General features: G+C 37.3%; 1 protein-coding gene across 1 annotated transcript in view; it reads left to right on the forward strand.

Moving 5' to 3' along the window:
- The window catches only part of Smp_164200 (putative ptx1 protein), a gene marked incomplete at its 5' end in the record, with an annotated part of 25,751 nt that continues 3,000 nt past the window's right edge, over window positions 1-22,751 (forward strand). Inside the window, 9 exons of the mRNA XM_018794566.1 lie at window positions 1-155; window positions 6,003-6,127; window positions 6,163-6,271; window positions 6,304-6,350; window positions 6,382-6,494; window positions 7,109-7,323; window positions 12,121-12,179; window positions 14,857-14,955; window positions 17,527-17,624. Coding sequence (XP_018648966.1) covers window positions 1-155; window positions 6,003-6,127; window positions 6,163-6,271; window positions 6,304-6,350; window positions 6,382-6,494; window positions 7,109-7,323; window positions 12,121-12,179; window positions 14,857-14,955; window positions 17,527-17,624 — 1,020 coding nt within the window. The remainder of the gene's footprint in view (window positions 156-6,002; window positions 6,128-6,162; window positions 6,272-6,303; window positions 6,351-6,381; window positions 6,495-7,108; window positions 7,324-12,120; window positions 12,180-14,856; window positions 14,956-17,526; window positions 17,625-22,751) is intronic.

The raw sequence follows: 22,751 nt of genomic DNA on the forward strand, positions 1-22,751 counted from the left end.
ATGACTTGGAATCAAAATGAAGATAATGGTGCATCACTTAAAGAAACCACGATATTCTGTGATTATTCGGAAAGCGATACTTCGACAAATGGTAAAGGCTTTGATTTAAGATATAAGCTTATGATTTGCCATGGTATAGCTGGACGCACTGAAAGGTATGTGCAAACTGCTGGCTATATTATTGTTAGTTCAATGTTCTTGGTAATGCTGCTAATGTTATTAGTAATCTCAAGGTTGAAGATAACAAGAATATATAGTCCTATTAATGGGAACCTAAGGATGTATCTTGACAAGATGATTCTGCAGAAGAAGTTGGGAGAGTTCTCGGTGAACAAAGGCAATAATAGCTTGATATTTTAATTGAGAATACATATCTATGTTTATGCTACCTTGTGTGAGCTTATATGGATGATAGAGTATTTTGTAAAATGGTTGACATTGAAATTGTTCATGTCGGTGACTCTCGCATCAATATGAACTCATGAATACCTTGTCCTGGAAAGTATTGAAGTGTGTAGGGAATTAAGTGAAGTGTCATTACAGAAGGGATCGCTCAGGTTTGCGGTGTTACATTGGACTTTATTAGACCTGATTCTAATTGCTCTGATTATAACATTTGAGAAGGATTTAAAAACGCTTTTACCGCCTGAGATCAATGTCAAGAGGGAGGTGAACTCTCCGTTACGGACGTTGAATCTTTCCGTGTTAGATGGATTAGGATGTACTGGTGGTCATCTTCGAAACAGATTTTGGCCTGAATCAAGAAAACATCCTATTACGTTGTCGTACGAGCATGCGATTATGGATTTTGTTTTCGGGTATTATCACAGAATAAGAGATGTTATTGATATACAGGTGATAACAACAGTTCCAGAAAGAATTCGGCTGTTGGGAGGTTGGATAACCGTCAAAAGGATTATAAGAAACTAAATTTATTGCAAAAGTAGAAGTTACACAAGTGATATCGATGCAATAACATCAGACAAGCTGTTACTGTTGAGGCAGAACGAAAGAGGACTCAGTAGTACTCTATCTAATGACAAGTATTCTCAAAGATGAAAGCAAGAGAACTATTTGGCACAAGTATCCTGGAAAACGTGATATAAGGAATATGTTTTATTGTTGCAACCCAAATACAAATGGTCTCGACTAGCAGGAAAAATAAAAGAGAGTGACTTCGTGACAGTATGTTCTGATTACTTGGAGAAAACAAATGGCCACTAGGTCCAGTACGGAGAGTGACACCTATTAAGGATAGATAATAAAGACAGGTAGAGTTGGGGACAGGAAGGAGGATGTTAGTAGAAGACATTCCCAAACTGTATCTTCTTGAAGCTTTAGATATTATGTAGCCACTTGGATCCCTAGGCTTACTGGTGTAAGTCAGGTATGACAATTAGAAGTATTCGAATTGTAGCTTTAGCTAGCGATTCCTGAAAGAATTCAATCTAAGCTAAATAGAACTAGGTCAGTACAAACAGACGTAGTGTATTTAGATTTCGGAATCTGTAGAATTATGGTCTACTGCGTTATTAGTACTTTTTTAATAATATACCTAATCCTTAAATTTTAGATGTGTCATGATATGACTGTCTAATCTAGAAGATCTTACGTGAAAGTCACATCAATGTCTACACTGACTCGTTGTGTCGTAACAATTTGATACTCAGTACTTCTGGGGAACACATTTAGACTGAATATAGGATAATATGTTTAATATGAATAAAGACACGTTATACAGAATGACCACATTTGCGAGGCTGAGCCATGTCATCTTATTGGTTGAATTCAATTTATTCATGAGTTCATCATTGTTGACCATCTCTTCGTTTCAATTGTTGAATATGAGTCTTCTCCGTAATTAAATGCTCGGCTTCAAAGGTCATGTGGTTACGGTTCAATGACACTACAAACCAACCGGAAATCAAGGAAAAAACAATCATTAGTTCATACAAACATCACAACCACCACAGCTCATATCAGAATCTAAGTTTCAGTGATCAATTGAACGTCTTCTACTTAGGTCCATTGTATGTCTGTCAGACTATGTGTTGGATACAGACTCTGTGTAATATAGGATAAGCTCATTATTATTATAATTAACAACAGAAGTCGTAACAAACTCACCTAGATCCTGGGTTTGTGTTTGAAAGATAAATCGTCTGTTTGTACTTAAGTCATTAATATCAGGAATCAGAACCAAAGATTCTCCAACATTCTCCACCATAAACCCCAGGACCACTGAAAGATCATTCCCACAATAATATGTAACTTCTGTGGACTCTAAAAATCTCACATTCGAGAGAAGAATTCTTCCTTTTTTTAGCCTTGATGGGGTCTCTTTCATTATAGAGTTCTTAGAACTTGTATATTGCAGTAGAAATGTATCTACTTCCCACATCAGGTCATCAAATATTGAATCGACAATGGAGTCAATAGCAGATTTTAATGTCCTGAGAAAATTTTCTGCTGACCATTAGAACAGGGGTGCCTGGATGCAGTGAACAGATGTCTATACTCTATACCGTTCAACCAAGTGGTGAATGCGTCTGCAGAAAAATGCGAGCCATCACCTGTCACTAATGTCATGGGAATCTTCTCCCAACGCAAGGTTTCCTAAGTGCTTGAACTAGGAAGCTAGAATTTGGTGAAGTCGAGAGAAAAACTTCAAGCCACTCAGAAGAAGAATCAATGACTACAAGTGCATAGCACTTGCCAAGAAGTAAACCACAACGGTCTGTGTTAATTCTCTCCCAGGCCTCAGACGATATTAGTCATGGAGTCCACTCCAACGGATGATTTTCTAAACTTATGACGTCTCCTACATGCTGTTTTTATTTCTTGCGTTGAACTTTTGTGTTTCTCAATCAATTCATTTTCTAAATTCGGGATTTATATGTCATCAATCAACCGACCACGAAGTTCAGCTTCCTGTTGCGCTCTAGTATTCCACTTTACGGTCTGATTCTGCAATTCAAGTGTAAGACTTATAGTTTTCTAATCATTTTGCCTCATTTTTTCGGGATTTATACCTCTCTCTGTAATAAAGATAGATAACTGCACATGATAAAGTATTAACTCCCTGAGAAATTTATGTCACAACAAAATTGATACAAATCCAACAAACGCCGCAGCTTAAATAGGAATCCAGATTCTCGTTATCCGTTGCACGTCTCCTTAGGTTCATCATGTTTCTGTCCATCTGTGTATTGTGAATGTACTCTTTATAACCTATAATGTAATCATTAGTATAGAGATTAAAAAGGGAAATCGGAACAGACTCACCGGGGTCCTTGTACTTATTCGGTTGTTATGTCTTTCGCGCACATAAACCATAGATTTGTCAACCTCTTTTAGTAGACCTTTTGTAGATTGTGGGGAATCAGTTTCTCGATACTGTGCAACATCGACTCACTGCAAACTTCTCTTATTTGGACGAAAATTTTCCCGTTGAAGAGGTTTTATTGTTTTTTATTCGCCATCCGATCGAAAAACTCTACACTGAAAGACTTTATCATTGTTAATACGCGTACAGTCTTACAATTCTGCACTGGAAGACTTTATCTCCTGTCATCTCCGAATCATTAAATTTTGCAACAATGATAGAACTGATGTTTATTTTCAAGGCCTTGACTTTTCTTGCTTGAGCAATAGAATGAGAAATCTTTGAAGTCGTGTGTAATTCTTCGCCCTCCAATCCCATAGTCAGCAACTTATCAAGAATTTCATTAAGACCTTCTTCAGTCATCAGTTAGAGGGGATGTCCTTGAAGCAAAACTATGCTTACCAGACCCACGATAGATGCCCCGTAATCCGCGACAAGGAATCCACAATTTATGATTGGAGATTTGTCATCTCCGATCAGCAAATTACAACATCCAAAAACAGGAAGTTAATGACCAGTAGTACTCGAAATAAAAATTCTGGTAAATTTAATTACAGTATCGTGATTTAATTACCTCAACTTTTCAACTGAAATGGTGGATTTGAAGTTACCAGTGTGAACAATAAAATCGTGAAAAGCACCACTGCACAAATGTCATTGTTAATGAATATGATGTGAAGTATTATGAGACGTAAATAGGGATAATATACAACTATTGAAATTTTTCAGATTAATAGGATCCGAAATACGAAGTTTAGCATTAATTGCGACTAAACGAAAAGGTCATGTGCACGCCAGACACAACAACCGAATAAGTACAAGGACCCCGGTGAGTCTGTTCCGACCTCCGTTTTTAACTTCTATGCTAATTATTACATTATAGGTTATAAAGAGTACATTCACAATACACAGATGGACAGAAACATGATGAACCTAAGGAGACGTGCAACGGATAACGAGAATCTGGATTCCTATTTAAGCTGTGGTGGTTGTGGTACATGCATAAAATGATGACTACTTTGCACTTGATTGCGCGCTTATTCCGAATTCAAAAAGTTATGCGCCCGGTTGTGTTCACCTCGTTCTAACCAATCTCCCGCCATTGGGATAAACCTCGTCGGTTTTTAGGAAGTCGCTTCTAAATATGAAGGGAATTATTGTGTTGCAAATAAGGATAATACACAACTTTTGAAATCATTCAGATTTATAGGATCCGAATTACAAAGTTTAGTATTGCTTGCAGTAGTTTGACAAACCGACTAGATGTGTCTCATTTTATCACACCTAAATCATTTAGCATGACGGAAGACACATGAGTTACGTGAGTGGAATTTATCTCAAGATAAATATTTACTGAACCTGTGTTCACCTCTGTAACCCGCTTCGTAACTCGTCAATGAATTTTCATCCATGTTTCCAGGAGAGTGAGGATTATCATTAATTCAACACCTACTCACATGACCTTGAGTAAGCATCAGGTTGGGATAGCTAAGTGGTGTAGCAGAATTCTCGACATCCTAGAAGTCAATTTTGTGCACTGCACTTCGAACATGTTGTAAGGAACACTTCAGCATTTGTATGAGGTCTGTTTTCACATTTGGTAGTGTTAATTCCCACAACTAATCGGTCACACATCTGGACATGCAGTCGTTCACGAAGATTGCACTTGACGGCTTGTTTCTGTAATCCGAGGATGAATTCTGTAACATTCTGGTTGTTCTGACGAACCGTGTTATGAAATATTGCTCTTTCATGACATCCGAAATTTACATGATTTGGTATCAGTTCTTCGAGAGTTGTGTAGGCAGGTGAAATAGACATATCTGAAAATGCCAGATTGTTTGGTGAGTTGTAGGTATCGTATCCGATTGGCATGAAGAAATTAGCCATGATTTTATCATCGTCAACACCTTTCCTGGTCATACCCCAGATTTCAAAACTTTCCAAATGATTCTGGAAAGCTTCGTAACTTGAATGAATATCTATTAGTTCAATCACAGGCTCCATCGTGACACCGGTATGATAGTAAAAAGTGTTCGAATGGATTTTCTAGCTAAGAATTCTCGAAATATTACCAGCAAGCGAGGTGACGAATTTCCCTATTTTGGTGAAATTCTGATAGTTTTTCGGTTTTATACAATTTCATTTGGTGTTTAGTATTTTACCCTAAATCTCGTGAGATATTTGGGCTTTTTCACGTTGCCCGAAGTGTTGCTATCATTTTTGCACCAGGATTTCTCCAAAAATGATTCAATATTCCCCTAAAATCGGGAGATTGGGTGGGATTATTTTAGCAGAACATATTATACTTGTAATTCATAGTAAGCATGCAAACACGTTTAAATTAAACACCAGTTGGTACAATTATCTCATAAATTTGTTCCGTGAAAAACTAATATAAGTTATTTCAATAATTATGGACACTATGGTCTTCTGTCCTCACTACTGAATTCTTAACAAATGATTTTCTTCAGAATGTTTCGGAACACATCTATGATATAGATAGTTTTATAAAACCACTACCAACTAATTGAGAGCTTAACCTTGTTTAACTGTCCTTTCGTGGGTCTTCTCACCTTGGTTGAGACATAAGAAATCTTGAATTTATGGAGGTCAGGAAAAGGAATGTGAATACCTCCAACCAAGGTTCGAGACCTAGTGTCTCACAAATAGTAAATGAGTTAGATGTCTTCCCAAAACTTCCACGAGAATGCAAAAAATCGACATGGAGTGGTGGCCTAGGTAAGTATCTGCGGTTAAAAATCTCAAGTCTTCAGTTACTATTCTAACATTTGGTTGCATATCTTGGTTGCTTATAATGGAATTTCGAAGTTATCTTGATCCACCCGTTAATTATTCTTACGAATTAGATAAATCCACTACTGGGTAAGAGTTTTCTTTTCCAGATCGTGCTTTAGAAAAGTGAAGGTCAATATTGACATTGTTGTTGCCTCACCATGTCACGGTAAGTTTCTCACATCTATATGACATCGTAGCTGTTTCAATGGATGTTGTGGATACTTCTGGGTCTTCTTTGTCTGATGAAGAGAATATTCAGTACTTACCAACATCTTTCGAACTTACCCCATCGGCCCGAGCCGCATTCAAAGTATGTACTCTGAATTGTAATTCTCATAGTTTTCTTTTTTTGAGTTCCATAATTCTTCCTTCATATTGCTGTTAGTATTAATGTTGCCAGACCGGAGTGTGCATAAGGAGGATTTCCTCAGATTATTATCTAAAGAAACGAATTCCTAGCTCACCTATCGATATGGTAAACATTATATTACCTTCGTACGTGCGTCAGAAAATCCTTTATACGGCTTATTTAAATAGATCGGTTTTAAAAGCATATTACACAGTTTTTCACCAAACTAATCTCATTGTCCTTCTGGTAGTTTTCAGTAATTCTCATATTCATCGTCAACGTTGCTAGAAAATGAATTCCTAGAAAAATTATATTTTTGATTTTAAATAAAAACTGTATAATTTCCGCCAAGCCAACGTCAAAGTTTTTTTAAAGTAGTGCTTCACAGAAATCGTCAGGAACTTGAGCTGAAAGTCGAAGATAACATTAGACTTCTTCCATCACGCTATTGTTCTTTACTCAATTGCTTTCCAACGTTAAAAAGGTCTAGGTTTTACTCGTGTAAACTTTTCCAACATGCTCGATGTTCCCAGTCTCTGGTCGTTATTCTGTGATGGTTTTTTGTATTTCAACAGTATCGACAATATATTGCTGAAACCCTCCGTGCAAAACACCATACTATACAGCATTGGTTGTGGAAATATACCTCTGGGACAAATGTTTTCACAATCTTTGAAGTCCCTGTGGCTGATGAAAAGGTTTCCGATGACCGAAATTCTGATGCTTGTCGGATCGTTGGTACTTTGTTCGTTAAAAAGGTTGGAGGAAACATACATATACTATTTGGGAAGTAAGTAATTATTTCTTTGATACTTTAAGACACTGTTGTTTTCATTTGCGTCGTGTATACTGACATTTCAATCATTGTACACTAAAATATTCGGTCATATGAGTTATTTAAAAATATCTCAAATTCTCAGATCTGCAATTTTTATAATCTTCACAAGGTAGCTATTTTTTAACAACCCACTTAAGTTGTTTGTATGACCTATATTCAGATGTAGCAATAGTGATTTGTTCGGTCGGAAAATCCGTGGGTTCCCATTTGACTCTTCACTAATTGTTCCATATGTTAAAGGGTTTGAAAGCATATGTTTAACAAAGGAAATGTAATAAATTTTATCACCTTTATTCAGAAACCTAACTTTGTCTCATGTCTGTCCTTTTTTCCTTGTGCTAAAAATATATCATTGGGTCCACTTATATGATACTGGATATATCGTTTGTTTCATCGTCTTGGCACATTGTTTTGTTAGAAGTTTTTGGACATAATCTGAATCGGTTAATTTTCACTTCATTGAGAAGCACCACCAAATTTACTAGTGCGACATGTTAAATTATATTATGAAACAGTTGTGGTATTAGGCATCCTTACGCATGTACTTCGTCAGAATCAGAGGAAGCACGTACTTGTACTCATCTTCCATAAAAATTTATTGAATTTATCGGAACAGTTTAATATATTAGTAGGTAGTTTGAATGGATTGTTTGGAATGTCAGACTTCCAATTATTGGATCCAAAGAACGCCCCAACGATGACAACGACGGTTAATGTGGGGTTCGTTGTTAAGGCAAAGCAACTGTCCATTGATAGTTAGTTTCCAATAATAGTTCTCTAGCTGGCATCAGTTAACTGACTTCCACAAACCACCTAACTGAATAATTAATATAATCATTGAATCTTGCAATCCACCGTGTCTTGAAGTGTAGGCTTTCTTGCTGCGGTTCGTGCGACATTCTGTTACGTATCTGGAGTCCTCAAACAACATTACTCTGAATCTCAAATCCATTCGTTTGTTATTTTTGTGTAAATTTTTAGCCTTATTATTTTGTTGCATCCATCATTTGGTAATTGCATACACTTTCCTTTAAACTATACTCCTTACTCCCACCCAGGTTGACAGTATTACTCTTGTCAATTTTACCTCTAACTTTAGACCGTTATGGCCTGTCTCAAGTCCTCCTTTACTGTTAACTGGCCGACCCAACTCTGTCTACCTCTCTTGAATAACCAGGTAGTACCCCATGTCTCCATATAAATATTATGACTCTAATCTGAGTGCATAAATCTGTAGTTGATCGCTTAATTATACTGAATAAATTGTAGGGAGACAGATAATCACAAAGAATATCCCAAAAAGTTAATATAGTCTTTAAAAGTCCTTTCACTTTGAACGAGTTAAAATACAAAGCGGACACAAATATGTACTTTGCAAAAACGCCAGTAAAAAAGAATACAAATAGGAAGCTTCAGCATCTCACACCCTTTAGCTCATCAGGGACCGAACCAAGTACCTTTAGGTCTCGCGGCAGACGGTTAATCATAAAGCCGTCTTGTTTGTGGTCGGACGGTACTCATTTACAACTTCAACCGATGGGAAACATACCCCGACAGTCATCTAATAGCATTGGTGACGACTATTTTATTCCAGAGATTTTTGAACTCCACTGGTCATGACTTCCCACCAACTCTTCATTGGCTCGTCTCTAAGTAAGTCACTAGTGATCTGAAGACTTATTCTGGATGGTGAGGTTTTTTACGTTGTAGGATGAAACAACTTTTTTATTCCTAGCTTTTAATTATCCTCAACTACGACCAATTCGTGTTGAATATCCTACAAAATTGAAGACATCGTCTAACATAGCGACCACCTGCACCAAACCAACGATGGACTCAAATAGACCATATTATCATCAGTCATCGTTGGAGAGGCTCAATAGAAGATTGTCGCTCGTATTGGAATACTTGTTTAGACTCTGATCACGCTTTAATACGAGCACGCATTTGTCTGCGCCTCAATGGACGCAGGAAAAGTACACTTAGAAGACCCATTAGGATTGAATTGGAGGACGAGAAAGCCAAATGCGAATTCCAGAAACAACTGAGTTCACATCTAGGCAGTTCTGTAAACGAGACTGACCCAGATGCTGCTTGGAAAGACATACGAACAGCTGTGGAAACAGCAGTAACATCTATTAGTTATTTAAACCATAGGGCTCCAAAAAAACAGTGGATTTCTTCTAAGTCTATTTCACTGATGGATTCGCGTAAACTCATCCCATCAGGCTCTGAACACGACGAAGAGCGTAAACAAATTAGATCTAGGTTAACTAAAAGTCTAAGGAACGATCATGAGCAGTGGTGGGCAACGAAAGCAAAAGAGATGGAAAAGGCAGCGGCTGTAGGCAACACCAGGCAACTATTCAGACTAATAAAAGAAACCGGAATTAAGAAGTCAAGTGTAAGTGAGACAATCTCGGAAAAAGATGGAACCCTTATCTGCTCTCAACCCAAACGTTTAGAACGATGGGCGGAACACTTTAAGGAGCAGTTTAGCTGTCCTTCAGCTACTGCACAACTACCCACTATTCCCAGAAAACCTAAATGGAACGTTGAAGTAGGCCCCCCGACCCTACTTGAAGTTCAAAAGGCTATAAGTAATCTGAAACGAGGAAGAACAGCTGGTCCAGATGGATTGGCTCCAGAGGTCTTTAAATATGGTGGTCCAATTTTAGCGATTAGGTTGACTAATATTCTGGCTAAAATCTAGGAGACGGACGTAATCCCATCTGACTGGTCACAATCTCTGATTGTCCCAATATATAAGAAGGGGCCAAAATCATCCTGTGATAACCATAGAGGGATTAGTTTGACTAACATAGCATCTAAAATACTAGCCTCAATAATTATCGGGCGCCTAACTAAGACTCGTGAACTGCAAACACGAGAAAATCAGACTAGCTTCAGACCTAGTCGTGGCTGTATCGACCACATATTCACCATTCGTCAAGTTTTAGAGCACAGACATGCTTATCGGCGTCCAACAATGATAGTTTTTCTTGACTTGAAAGCAGCGTTTGACTGTGTAGACCGAGAGGTTCTGTGGCAGTGTCTGTCATTAAAAGGTGTACCTGAGAAGTACATAAACCTTGTGAAGGCTCTTTACTCGAACACTACCAGTCGAGTGAGAGCTTATGGCGAACTGTCATATGATTTTACAACCTTAAGTGGTGTCCGTCAAGGCTGTCCACTATCCCCATTTTTGTTTAACTTCACCATAGACCTGTTACTGGAAATAACACTCTCGTCGACTGAATTTTCAGGAATTGATCTTCTACCAGGAGGTTCACTTATCGACTTAGAATACGCAGATGACATAGTCCTGTTTGGTGAAGACGCTGGCAAAATGCAGAGTCTTCTGTTAGAACTGAGTAATAATGCCAGGATGTTTGGGATGCGTTTCTCCCTATCCAAATGTAAATTGTTACTCCAGGACTGGCCTATGTCAACACCTGAACTAAGGATAGGGAGCGAAGTAGTCGAACGCATCGACAACTTCACTTATCTTGGAAGTCTCATCAGCCCTAATGGGTTGGTGTCTGACGAAATCTCAGCACGGATTCAGGAGGCTCGTTTGACTTTCAAAAACCCACGTCACCTATGGCGAAGGCGAGATATCCGTCCATTAGTTAAGGAACGAGTATACTGCGCGACAGTTCGTTCTCTCCTACTTTGCGGGTGCCCAACGTGGCCATTAAGAGTAGAAGATACTCGCAGGTCACTAGTATTTGACCACAGTTGTCTTAGAAATATTCCTCGCATCTGCTGGAATCACCGGGTAAGTAATAGTGAGGTTAGACGCAGGGTATTAGGGAATGATGGTAAATCAGTTGATGAGGTGATGAATCTTCATCGACTGAGATGGTTGGGCCACGTGTTACTTATGCCTGAACACCGATTACCACGGCGCGCAATGCTGACTAGTGTAGGGGATGGTTGGAAGAGAGTTAGGGGCGGCCAAACCAAAACATGGCATCAGTGCTTGAAGTCACTAACTTCTAGTCTAAACCATGTCGGTAGATGCAGATTACCTGGTTGGGGTCCGCGTGACTATCGTAACCAATGGTTAGAGACTCTGTGTGACATGGCTCAGAATCGATCACAATGGCGTAGGTGTATACACTCTTTATCTTCCCTTAAACCTTGAGATTAAAACTGCTTCATAACTTTCTTCCTTCCTATACTATATCCTTATATACAACCTTTCTTTATATACTACCACCACTAAATTAATTACTTCTATGAATCCGGTATTCATCTTGTTGTGCTAATGAGGTATGGCAACTTGGACCGATGCGTATATGTGCCTGATCCTACGTTGTAGCTGACTGACAAAATTGAAATAATCTTGAAACTTCCTTTCATCTAGAATTGAAAATTTTAAAATAAATATATGGTATATATGTGGAGTAGAAAATAATAAAGAAATGTTGTGATATATATTCTAAAGAAAATGGGAAATAAATTTATTTACACACACTTTAACCTTGTGTGTATATCAAGACCCCTCTTACCTCTACATAGAATGCTGAATGATGTAGGAACAGGTTAGAAAGAGCCTTGCAAAGACCAAGTCAAGATGTGACATTATCTTTAGAAGTCACTGACTGTTGATCTAAACTATATAGTGTGGCGTTTTTTATATGTGATTGACCAAAGGGTTTTCCTACTTGTATTGGTCTTTGAATTACCACTTATTTTATTTTGTTTTCTCCTCTTTCCTTTTCCTTCATGCTTCGTTTATAGGCCTCTGAACGGGTTCGGTAATCTTCATCTACACGTTGTACCGTTTTCAGGCCAATCGCGTGAGTCTTTTAAATTGCAAAGGGATGTTACGAAGAGCTTTTTAAAAGGCATTTTTTTTATGTACCATTACAGAATATCAAATTGTTAAAACAAGAAGTTTTCAATCGTTAGTCATATGTTTGAACACCTCCTCCCTACTCAGATCACGCCAGCCAGATATTATAACTAGCTTTTACATGAAATGTGTGGATCCCACAAAGAGTATGTGCTTTCTAAATAGGTCACTTGTTTAATCTTCAAGATTTTAAGGTTTCCAAGCACTTAAAATACCTTTCTGTAAACAAGACTGTCCCGTTGTTATAAGCAAATGATGGAGATGTTTTCATCAATGGTCCCTATTTCCATGTTCAGTTCCGTTACTATTAAAAATCAGGGGACTCAGAATGAGTGCTTCTTTATTCTTTTAAGCTCATTAATGTCCATTATATTTAATTCAGGTCAGATTCTGGAGAGTCGTTTTTTGTAGTGGTCACACAAGTTTCTTGATATTTATTTATTCATTTGAACACATAAATATTGGTAAAAAGGGGCACCGAATAGATATTCACCAAATAAATCATTCGATTTGTGTGAGGACTGGGATACTGTCCGGGTGCCCAAACCTAAGCAGGTGGTTTTCTTAGAGGATTATACCTGGAGCCTTCGATCTAAACGTCTGATCCACAAGACAGTGAAGCAACGTCAGGAGATGTAGATTCATGGTATTCGGTGATCAACAATAGGTTCATATGCTATTTGTTCCTTCAGGATCCTGAAGCCCATATGCACCATTGGTTTGAAATCAGGGTTTCCAACTGCCCTAGGTGAGTCTTCCATGTCTACCAACCCGGTTAAAGCGCTGAACATTCGCTTTTCGTCCTCTGAAATTCGTAAACAACAGTAATCCCGCGAGAAGGCAGTGAGTAGGACTTCTGTGGATGTGGCTGTATACGCTTGGCCATGTGAGAGCATTTAGAGAGGGAGAGTGAACTCTCTCCACCCTCGGCCGTACGAGAACATTTGCGGGCAGTTTCTTGATAACAGTGGAGATGTACATTTTAAAACGCCACTCTTTATTCTGCACCGACTTCGATTTCCTCAAGATATCAGTACAGTTACTAAAAGTGGAATGTTTGTGTTTGATTAACATATATTACACTCAGTATTTGCCTCCATGTATGAGTAATAATGCTGCCGTTTTGTGTCATTCCTTATGGGACCAAAGCCTAGGAGCTTCAAGTCGTGTAGCAAGTTCAGTACCTCTAAATTATTGAATCCAAAAACCAATGATTTGTCTTTGGACAAACACATATTTGAATTTAATCTGATTAATGTAAATTGTTATACTCGCTGAAAGACTCGAAAGTCTAGAGTTTGGTTTTGTTTGATGCGGTGAATATAGACTGGTAGAGCTAATTAAAGCGGGGTAAAACAACTGCCTAGTTCTTTATAGTTTTCAGTGGTTCTTCAGTTTGGTATATCAGTTCGTTACTCAAATCATTTTCGAAGATAAATAAGATTTTATTCAAAACCACGCAACTTAACAATAGATTTTACCATTCGTAGACTGAACGATTAGAGACATACCCATCACATACTATTTTATCCTAGGTCAAATTATTTTTTGTTTTATTTTTTTATTGTCTGCTAACTTATATTACATGTAATAGTCCACTTATTAAGCTCTGTTCAGCCTATTACCTTGAAGTAGGTCAACTAAAGTCATTTGAATGTTAGATCGAATTTAATACAGCGTTCCAGTCAGTAATTGATACTTTCAGTGATGGCATACCTTCCGATAACAAAATTCATATTATGAAAGTTGCAATCTTATGTTATACCGCATTGATGTAAAACACTTGCAGTTTGGGAGAAGAATTCCGAAAGTGTTCTAATTTCCAAGTTGAATTCTTAAATTGTGAGGTTTTTATTGTCTTTCTAGACAACATAATCAACAATAATCAATGTAAAGCCTGACATAAATGTACGTCGGCTCGAATTTTCATACTACATAGGCGCTGTAAGATGAATAGCAAAGGAATCGAAGCAGTTGTTGCATCAATGGTAATGAAAAATACTATTTTGAAAATGTGGTTCAAAAAGATGGAACGAAAAGGTACGCATAAAGGAATGCTGGAACTCGAGATCTAGAGAAAGATAAAGAGCAACTGGATCTTTGCCAATGTTATCGCTTATGAGCCATGTCACCCAACCTTTTTGTTCAGTGGTTACAATTATCTTTCAAACTCTAACTAGCGCCCATGCACAACCTTGTCAGTGATCGGACTCTAGACCTTCAAATCCTGCGACAAGTTCTGAACCTCTAGATCATTGGCTTGCTATCCAATAGTTTAAATGTCTAAATTAAATCAATTTACAATATTGTTTGACCATCCAATGGTATTTGGAGGTAAAAGTCCTCCAACGCGACATGGTTAAACTTCACTTTTTACGGGTTGTCTCTGGAACTTTAAGAATTGTCTCTCGAAATTACTCACTATTGAGCGCATGATTTTCAGTAGTTGTGTAGCCAAGGTAAGCCTCTGATGCAAACCATAAAGCTCCAACGGTCTTCACAAACTCCTTGCGCTTTCAAAAGATATGTTGTTCCATAAATATTGTGTAATTAAAAAAACTATTTTGTTGAAAATGATTCGTTTCTCACCTCTTGCTTTTTCTCTTGTTTGTTGATTTTAGTTCAGAATTTCAGTCATCGAATAAATCATTTTTCTTTTGGTGATCTAGTTAATGGACAAATACATCCGTTAGAAGCCGTTGAATCCGTTACTGATATTGGTGAGTTCCTTTTTATCACAAGAGGATTTATTATAACTTAAACTAAATCACTTAAGTCGAAACTTGTAAATTCCATCTCCGCTTACCTGTGTTATAGTCTGTCCTTCTCTATACAATTCAAAAATATTTCGAGAATGACCGTACTGAATAAACAAAACATAGTTAATCTCTTACATTATGCCCTCAAAATTTTAACTCTTCCTCAATCATTAAAACAATTCTAATGTACAATTGCAAAGGATATATTTTATGGAAAAAATATTCCACTCTTTATACTCAAGTTTCCTTTTCAGTAATTCTTAATGATATTTAGCTAACTACAACAGCCTCCAAATGCCCTGGTACGGCCGAGAGTGGGGAGAGTTCGCTCTCCCTCTCGAAATGCTCTCATATGGCCACGCGTATATAGCCTCTGTCAGCGAAGTCCTATTCACTGCCTTCTCGTGGTATTACTGTTGTTTACGAAATTCAGAGGACGAAAAGCGAATGTCCGACGCTTTAATGGGGCTGGTGGACACGGAAAGTCTACCTAGGGGAGTTGGAAAACCCTGATTCCAAACCAATGGTGCACATGGACTGACTCCAGTATCCTGATGGAACAAATAGCGTATAAATCAATCGTTGGTCACCGGCTACCATGGGAATGCATCTCCTTACGATGCTCCACTGCTTTGTGGGTTAGACCTTTAGGTCAAAGGCTCCGTTTGTGGTCCCCTAAGAAAACCACCTGCTTCAGTTTGGGCACCTGAGCAGTATCACAGCTTTCACACAAATCAAATGAGATTTGTGCGGCGCATATGTATCTGGTGCTTCCTTGTACCAATATTTATGTGTTCAAATGAATAAAAATAAATACAACCTAAAAACAAATTTCATATTGAATAAATACATAACAGAAATTGTCAGAATATAGTACGATAACCTAATGAAATAAGTGACAAGTAAATTTGTTCAAATCTAAATAAATTTTAAACTGAACTATTATTATTATATTGAATTCATCAGATCTGGTCTTACTGGTTTGGTCACTTCTTATCAATATAAGATCAACTGAAATACAAAGCTGAATATATTTATATTTAGTTAGAATAGAACCAATGATATTGATAAACAAAGCTTATTTGATAATTTTTTTTCGAAATTCAGGGGGAAAAAGTAGTAAATGTAACTTAATTACTTTAGTTAATCTCAATTCATGTCATATAACACACTTCCTGTACTGAGATTATATGATTTTCTGGTAGATTTTAAGCGTATTTTCAATGTGCTATTGGGACTAGTAAGCAGAGATGGATATTGGCTAGCAGTGGAATCCAAGACGCGCGTTTCGTCCTCCTTGGGACTCGTCAGCTGGATGTACCTGCATCTCAGAGTTGATGTTCACTTTGGGGCTCGAACCTAGTAACTTTCGCTTCACACTCCATCTTGTTATCCACTCGGCCACTGAGTCTTGATAGCCACTTGCTTGTGCAATGGGGTGAAGTTTGAATACACTCAGTATTGTTTGTTTGAATCTTCCCATTGATGTTTTTAGGACTGCAACTGGTCAGTCTCTAATTGGCATATGTGCATACTGTGCGTATTTGCTATTGTGACTGTTTACATTGATCGTCATATGCAACATGTATATCAATTATTTTAGTTGATCAAAGTTTACACAATCATCATTCTTGTCATTTTTTTTCTAATAAAGATCCTATTCACAACCTCAGGATTACTCATTTGATGGTCCTGACCTCGTTTCCATTTGTATCGAAGTGCTGGTGCTTATGTTACTTTCTATCTGTCAGGAAAACTTTACTGCTACAATACCCCTAGTACAGTCGCCAGCACGACTTCCTCATAAAAACTTGTGGTTAAGAATTAAGGTGTTTGTTTGCTGACTTTAAAAAGATTTAACTAGGTTTAATCGGTTATTAAGTTGAATATAGATAATTCATGCTATCTTGGTTTCTCTCTCGTATACTGTTGTATCCCGAAGAGAATTATGAATGGTAACTTTTGAGGACTAATTATTGGCCAATATAATATGTATATTTCCTATTATAACTGACCTAATCATATTCGTTTCCCCTTATCATTGGCTTTATCTTGACCTTTGAACTATTATTATACGATTCTTGAGTTATCATCAGTTTATTGATTACTATTCACAGCCACATTCGGCTAAATATTGTACTAATGTTATTTTCTATTTTATGGTACGATTTGGTCAGTCTGTTTGGTATATAAACTCAGTATGTTTGAAATACAAGGATTCATACCACTGAGGCTGTTATTGGTGTTTTGGACTTACTGGCTGGGCTAGGCAGATCGCAGGACCGGTTAGCACTCTAGTCTGCTCGTACGGGTTTCGTGTCACTGTTCCAATCGATAATTCGCTGCTCCCTGATTGGCGGTCTCATCAAGACACACATTAGCAAGGCATCCACTGCGGCCAGAAGTATAACATATACACCGCACTCGTTCATATACTCATACACTCAAAATGTATTTTTGTTTACAAAAAAAAACACGCGAAGATATCCATTATAGCCTTTTTGTATTTTAACTGTTTTTTTCCAAATTTAGCCTTTACATCATTTCAATATTTTGTCACAATGGTCCCTACCAAAGTGGTTAATCATTTTCATATCACAGAAACTTATCAATATGCAGCAACTTTACAGGTGATTATTCATGTTTTTTTAAGTTTAAGTCGTTTAATATCAGTAATCAGTGTGTTTTCATTTATCAAGGTATAGGTCATTACACTCAATATTTAGTGTTCATTATAACATCACATAATCATGTTCAAATAAAAGTAAATTGACTTGAATTTTGAACATTCAGTTGAGTCATTTAATGTGGTCAGCATCCAATTTCGAACACTTACAGAGCTATTGATTTTAGGGATTTATTTACAGTTACAATGTGTTAGGTCTGTATCTTTAAGGAATTATCACGAGACAACTAGGTGAGATGTGATGTTTTTAGACATGACCTTTCCTAAACCCCTCAGTCCGTTATGGTTCAGACCTGGTCATGCCTGTATCGACCACATATGCAGATACTCGTAAGCTACTAGTATTTGACCACAGATGTCTTTGAAATATTGCTCCCATCTGCTGAGATCACCGGGTAAGTAGTAGTGAGGTTGGACACAGGCTATTAGGGAATGATGGTAAATCAGTTGATGAGGTTGTGAACCTTCAACCGAGATGGTCGGGCCACGTGTTGCTTATGCCTGAACACCGATTCCCACGACGCGCTATGCTGACTAGTGTTGGAGATGGTTGAAAGACAGGGCGGCCAAACCAAAACGTGGCACCAATCCTTGAAGTCACAAACTTCTCGTCTGAGCCATGTTGGTAGATGCAGACTACTTGGTTAGGTTCCGCGTGACTATCGTAACCAGTAGTTGGAGACTCTGGGTGAATGGCTCAGATTCGATCGATCACAATGGTGTAGGTGCATACACTCTCTGTCTTCCGTTAAACTATGAGATTAAAATTGCTTCATATCTTCCTGTACTATATCCTTATATACAATCTTTCTTTTATATATTACCACCAGTGAAGTAACTACTTCTATGAATTCGGTGTTCATCTTGTTGTGCTAATGAGGTATGGCAACTTGGACCGATGCGTATATTTGCCTGATCCTACGTTGTAGCTGACTGACATTCCGTTATGGTAAGACACTATCATACCAGATACCGGTTGTCTGATGGCGAATTACCTTGCTTTCGTCACACCCCAATACAATCAGCAGTATAAATTATTCGCCTTCAAACTATGACATTGGTATTTCTAATCTCATACTCTCCAACTGAACTGTCTGGTGTAGTAAAACGTGGAAGTATGTGTATTCTAATCAATATGACTCGATTAGGTCAGCACCATAAACAAGCTTGATCACCACGTCAAGGTGACAGCTACGGTTGGGAAGTGGAATTCGACCAGGAGATATTCACCTCTTTGACAAACGAGGTCAATCGACAGTGAGTTATTTATCATTGCTGATAAGAAGATTTTAAGTGATCGTAATCAATATATATTCAATGGGTCAAAATAATATGTCGAAATAATAATTTTGTTAAATAGATCAATTATAATTTCAAACGCTAATTTCATTAAATGAATTGAGACAAGCTGTCAACATCTGTAGTAATGAAGTCGTGAATTGAACAGTCTTGTTAAGTAGCTCAATAAGTAGGACAATGTGATGGAATACGACTGAGGGTGTTTTCACGTTGAATAAACAATGACTAATATAAGGGGAAATAAAATTAGTGTAAATTTGGTCAACAGTCAGTCATAATTAACTTTGAGCCTGGGGCATATGTATATTAACCTAAGTTGTCGCATTGCGCATCACGACGAGGTGAAATTAATGGGGGAAATGACGGAGTTAAGGTGATGGTATTGAGAAAAACTGAAATTCGGTCAATACATATTAATAATTTCTCGCTGATGGTATCCAGGATCGCAATTAATCAGTCAGTTGTTATATGTACACTCTAAATCGATTCTCTCATTTATAGCCTTTTATTTCAAGTTATTATATATTCAGTATGTGGCTAGCAGTGGAATTTAGGACTCACGTTTTGTCTTACTTAAGACTCGTCATCTGAAATCGAAACCCAGCGATTATCTCTTTAAACATTAACCCGTTAATCCATTAAGCTGCTGAGTCCAGATAACCAAATAAGACGAAACGCTTATCCTAGTTTCCACTGATAGCTATATACCAAACATTCAATAACTTGTGGCAAAATGCTATATCAAAGCAAACCACTAATGATGTACATATGGCAACAGATTAATCAACTTTAGTCCTGAGTATCAACAACAAGAAATCACTTTCGCACAATGTTAACAAGTTGGCGAATATTTGAACTCAGTAGTTAAATAGATATTCATTTTTCCCTTAGTTAAGGGCTATTCATGTTTGTATCATGAAAAAGCTTTCCATGGATTAGATTCAAAACTTGTAGTTCAAACATTTCTTTCCAATCATGTGCCCCCAAATGCCCTGGTATGGCCGAGAGTGACTAGAGTCCGCTCTCCTTCTCGAAATACTCTCACATGGTCATGCGTAATATAGCCTCTGCCAGGGAAGTCCTACTCACTGCCTTCTCGTGGCGAGGGTGTTGTTTACGAAATTGAGAGGACGAAAAGCGAATTTCCGGCGCTTTTACCAGGTTGGTGGACACGGAAAGTTCACCTAGGGGAGTTGGAAAACTCTTATTCCAAACCAATGGTGCACATGGGCTGACTCCAGTATCCTGAGGGAACAAATGGCGTATGAACCAATTGTTGGCTACCATGGGAATGCATCTCCTCACGATGCTCCACTGCCTTTTGGATTAGACCTTTAGGTCAAAGGCTTCGGGTATGGTCCCTTAAGAAAACCACCTGCTTCAGTTTGGGCACCTGAGCAGTATCACAGCTCTCACACAAATCTCATTTGATTTGTGTGGCGCATATATATCTGATGCTTCCTTGTACCAATATTTATGTGTATAAAAAAATAAAATAATTCCAATCATGTTGTTTTTTTGAATTCAGTTATGCACATTTTCAACTTCAGTCAATCTATAATTAGTAGAATAATTTCATAGTTTTCTAGTCGGAACAAATAAGTTTTATATTCTAGTCATTCAAGTTCCTATTATACATTAAAATATAGTTTATTAAGTTGTATTCATCCCTGTGACTTTCCAGCTAAATATATTTTCACTGTTTATACACTTTTCAGAAGAATATCTAGTGAGACTATAAATTTATGGACAACCTTTGTGGAAGTCTAAAATGACCTGGAAATGTCCACCCACTTATTAGGGTTAAATAAGGTTTATAGATTAGTGTGAGAAATTAGGATTAGGATTTACAGTTGATCGTTAGGTTTAGTAATTAGATTTGGTATTTTCATCACAAAGTGACATCAGCTATAATGCTAATGATGATATTTAACCCAATGAGTAAATAAATTTCGCGCCAAAATTCAAAACCTCCTATCTTAAATATGATTGGTTAATTCATAAATTATAGTCTCATCGAATATTTCCATTTATATTTTCTTTTCATTCAACATTGAATGACCTTGGTTGTTTTAATCAATTGGCTTAGTTGTGCTTACAATCATTATTGTTTTTTACTTTACTTAGTTAAATCTTTCCAAAACTATTTTTGTACTTAATTAACAAAATTAGATGATGTGGATTTTCTTATCTCAACTTGTTGTTGTGAAATTAATGATTATTTCATTCAATCAGTTATTTTGTGTGAAAACGATGAATTGATGATTAAATCATTTGATTTGTGACCATGAAGCAATTAATTCTATTCCCTACTCACTTATTATGAATTAAACGGTCGAATGGAATCACTGTCTCTTACATAAAGTGTATTAATTATCAGAAGGGGTTTTGTGGAGATTTAGTATGTTTCATAGTCGAAAGTATGAGTCAATTGAAACCAGACCACCATCGAAAACCTGGAAGCACTGGACGGCCGTTTCGTCCTATTATGGGACTCCTCAGCAGTGCGCATCTACGAACCCGCGCTCGCGAGATTCGAACCCAGGACCTGCCAGTCTTGCGCCAGAGCACTTAACCGATAGACCACTGAGCTGGCATCCAACGGTGTTAATGTCTAACTTCAACTGATCCACGAAGCTGTGCAACCATTCACCAATTGTCATCAGTGAGTTCCTATCTCACGACAGACGTGGTTTGCACTCCACTGTTCACTGCTTCTCACTAGAGCTCCTGGATATACTTCCCGAAGTCACTAGTGACTCATGCTTTCAACTATAAAGTGTATTGTTTAATACAGACTGAATAAACATTTATTCGGGAAATAAAGTTATATTAACTAAAATCACTTATAGGAGCGGATCTGTGTTTAAATGCTGTGGTACGTAGTATGTACAACAAATACGCGAATTGATGTCATAAAATCTGTTTTGTACATAACGTAAGATAAATTAATTGTATCCTCCTTCAATGTAGTCACTACCGTGTGATAGTTGACTCATCTCATCCTCTTGTTCATTGTTCAAAACTTGTTTGGAAGTTCTTAGATTTTTTGACTCTTCAACTCTCTTGTGGTTTGATTTTCAATCATCTCCACACCAAGCAACACCATCATTTAAATTCATTATTGCCTCTGTGCTGAAACAAAACTCACTGTCTACCTTTCAGAAAGATATTTATAAAGGACAATATATTATGAATATCGGAAAACCAAAAGCATAATTTTCGCTCTTTTACCTTAGTTCATCTTTTGATTTCCAGTTCTTGTTGTATGATTTCCGCTTGATGTTATTTAAGTACAATGTGGTAGATCATATATTTGATTGTCTTCATAAATGACAACTTTATTAATAGTTTTCTCGTATTTATAAAACTGAATGGATGATAAATTAGTCTCTAATACTGTTACTTTTTGTAAACAAATGTTACTAATAACACCAACTATGTAACTATGGTTTGAGTCGGATACAGGCATTAGCTTAACCGTTGGTTATTCATATCAGTACCGATTGAACGATAAAATAAATAGATTTAATAGAAAAATGATTAAATACATAATTTTCGGGATGTTCTGGAAACTTGTTAATCACGTCTACATGTTGCAATGTTTCTAAGTGTTTACGTTTAGCTTTTTGTGACTGTTTTTCAGTAACGTCATACTCTCAATTGTATAGATGCCATTAAATCTCGAATAGTTGAACTAGATCGCAACATATCTCTAAGAAGTCACGCATTGTTTGAATTGTCGTTAGATGAACGTAAACAATTGAGGATT

The sequence above is a fragment of the Schistosoma mansoni genome, chromosome 1, assembly GCF_000237925.1.
Source record: "Schistosoma mansoni strain Puerto Rico chromosome 1, complete genome".
Taxonomy (NCBI): Eukaryota; Metazoa; Platyhelminthes; class Trematoda; order Strigeidida; family Schistosomatidae; genus Schistosoma; species Schistosoma mansoni.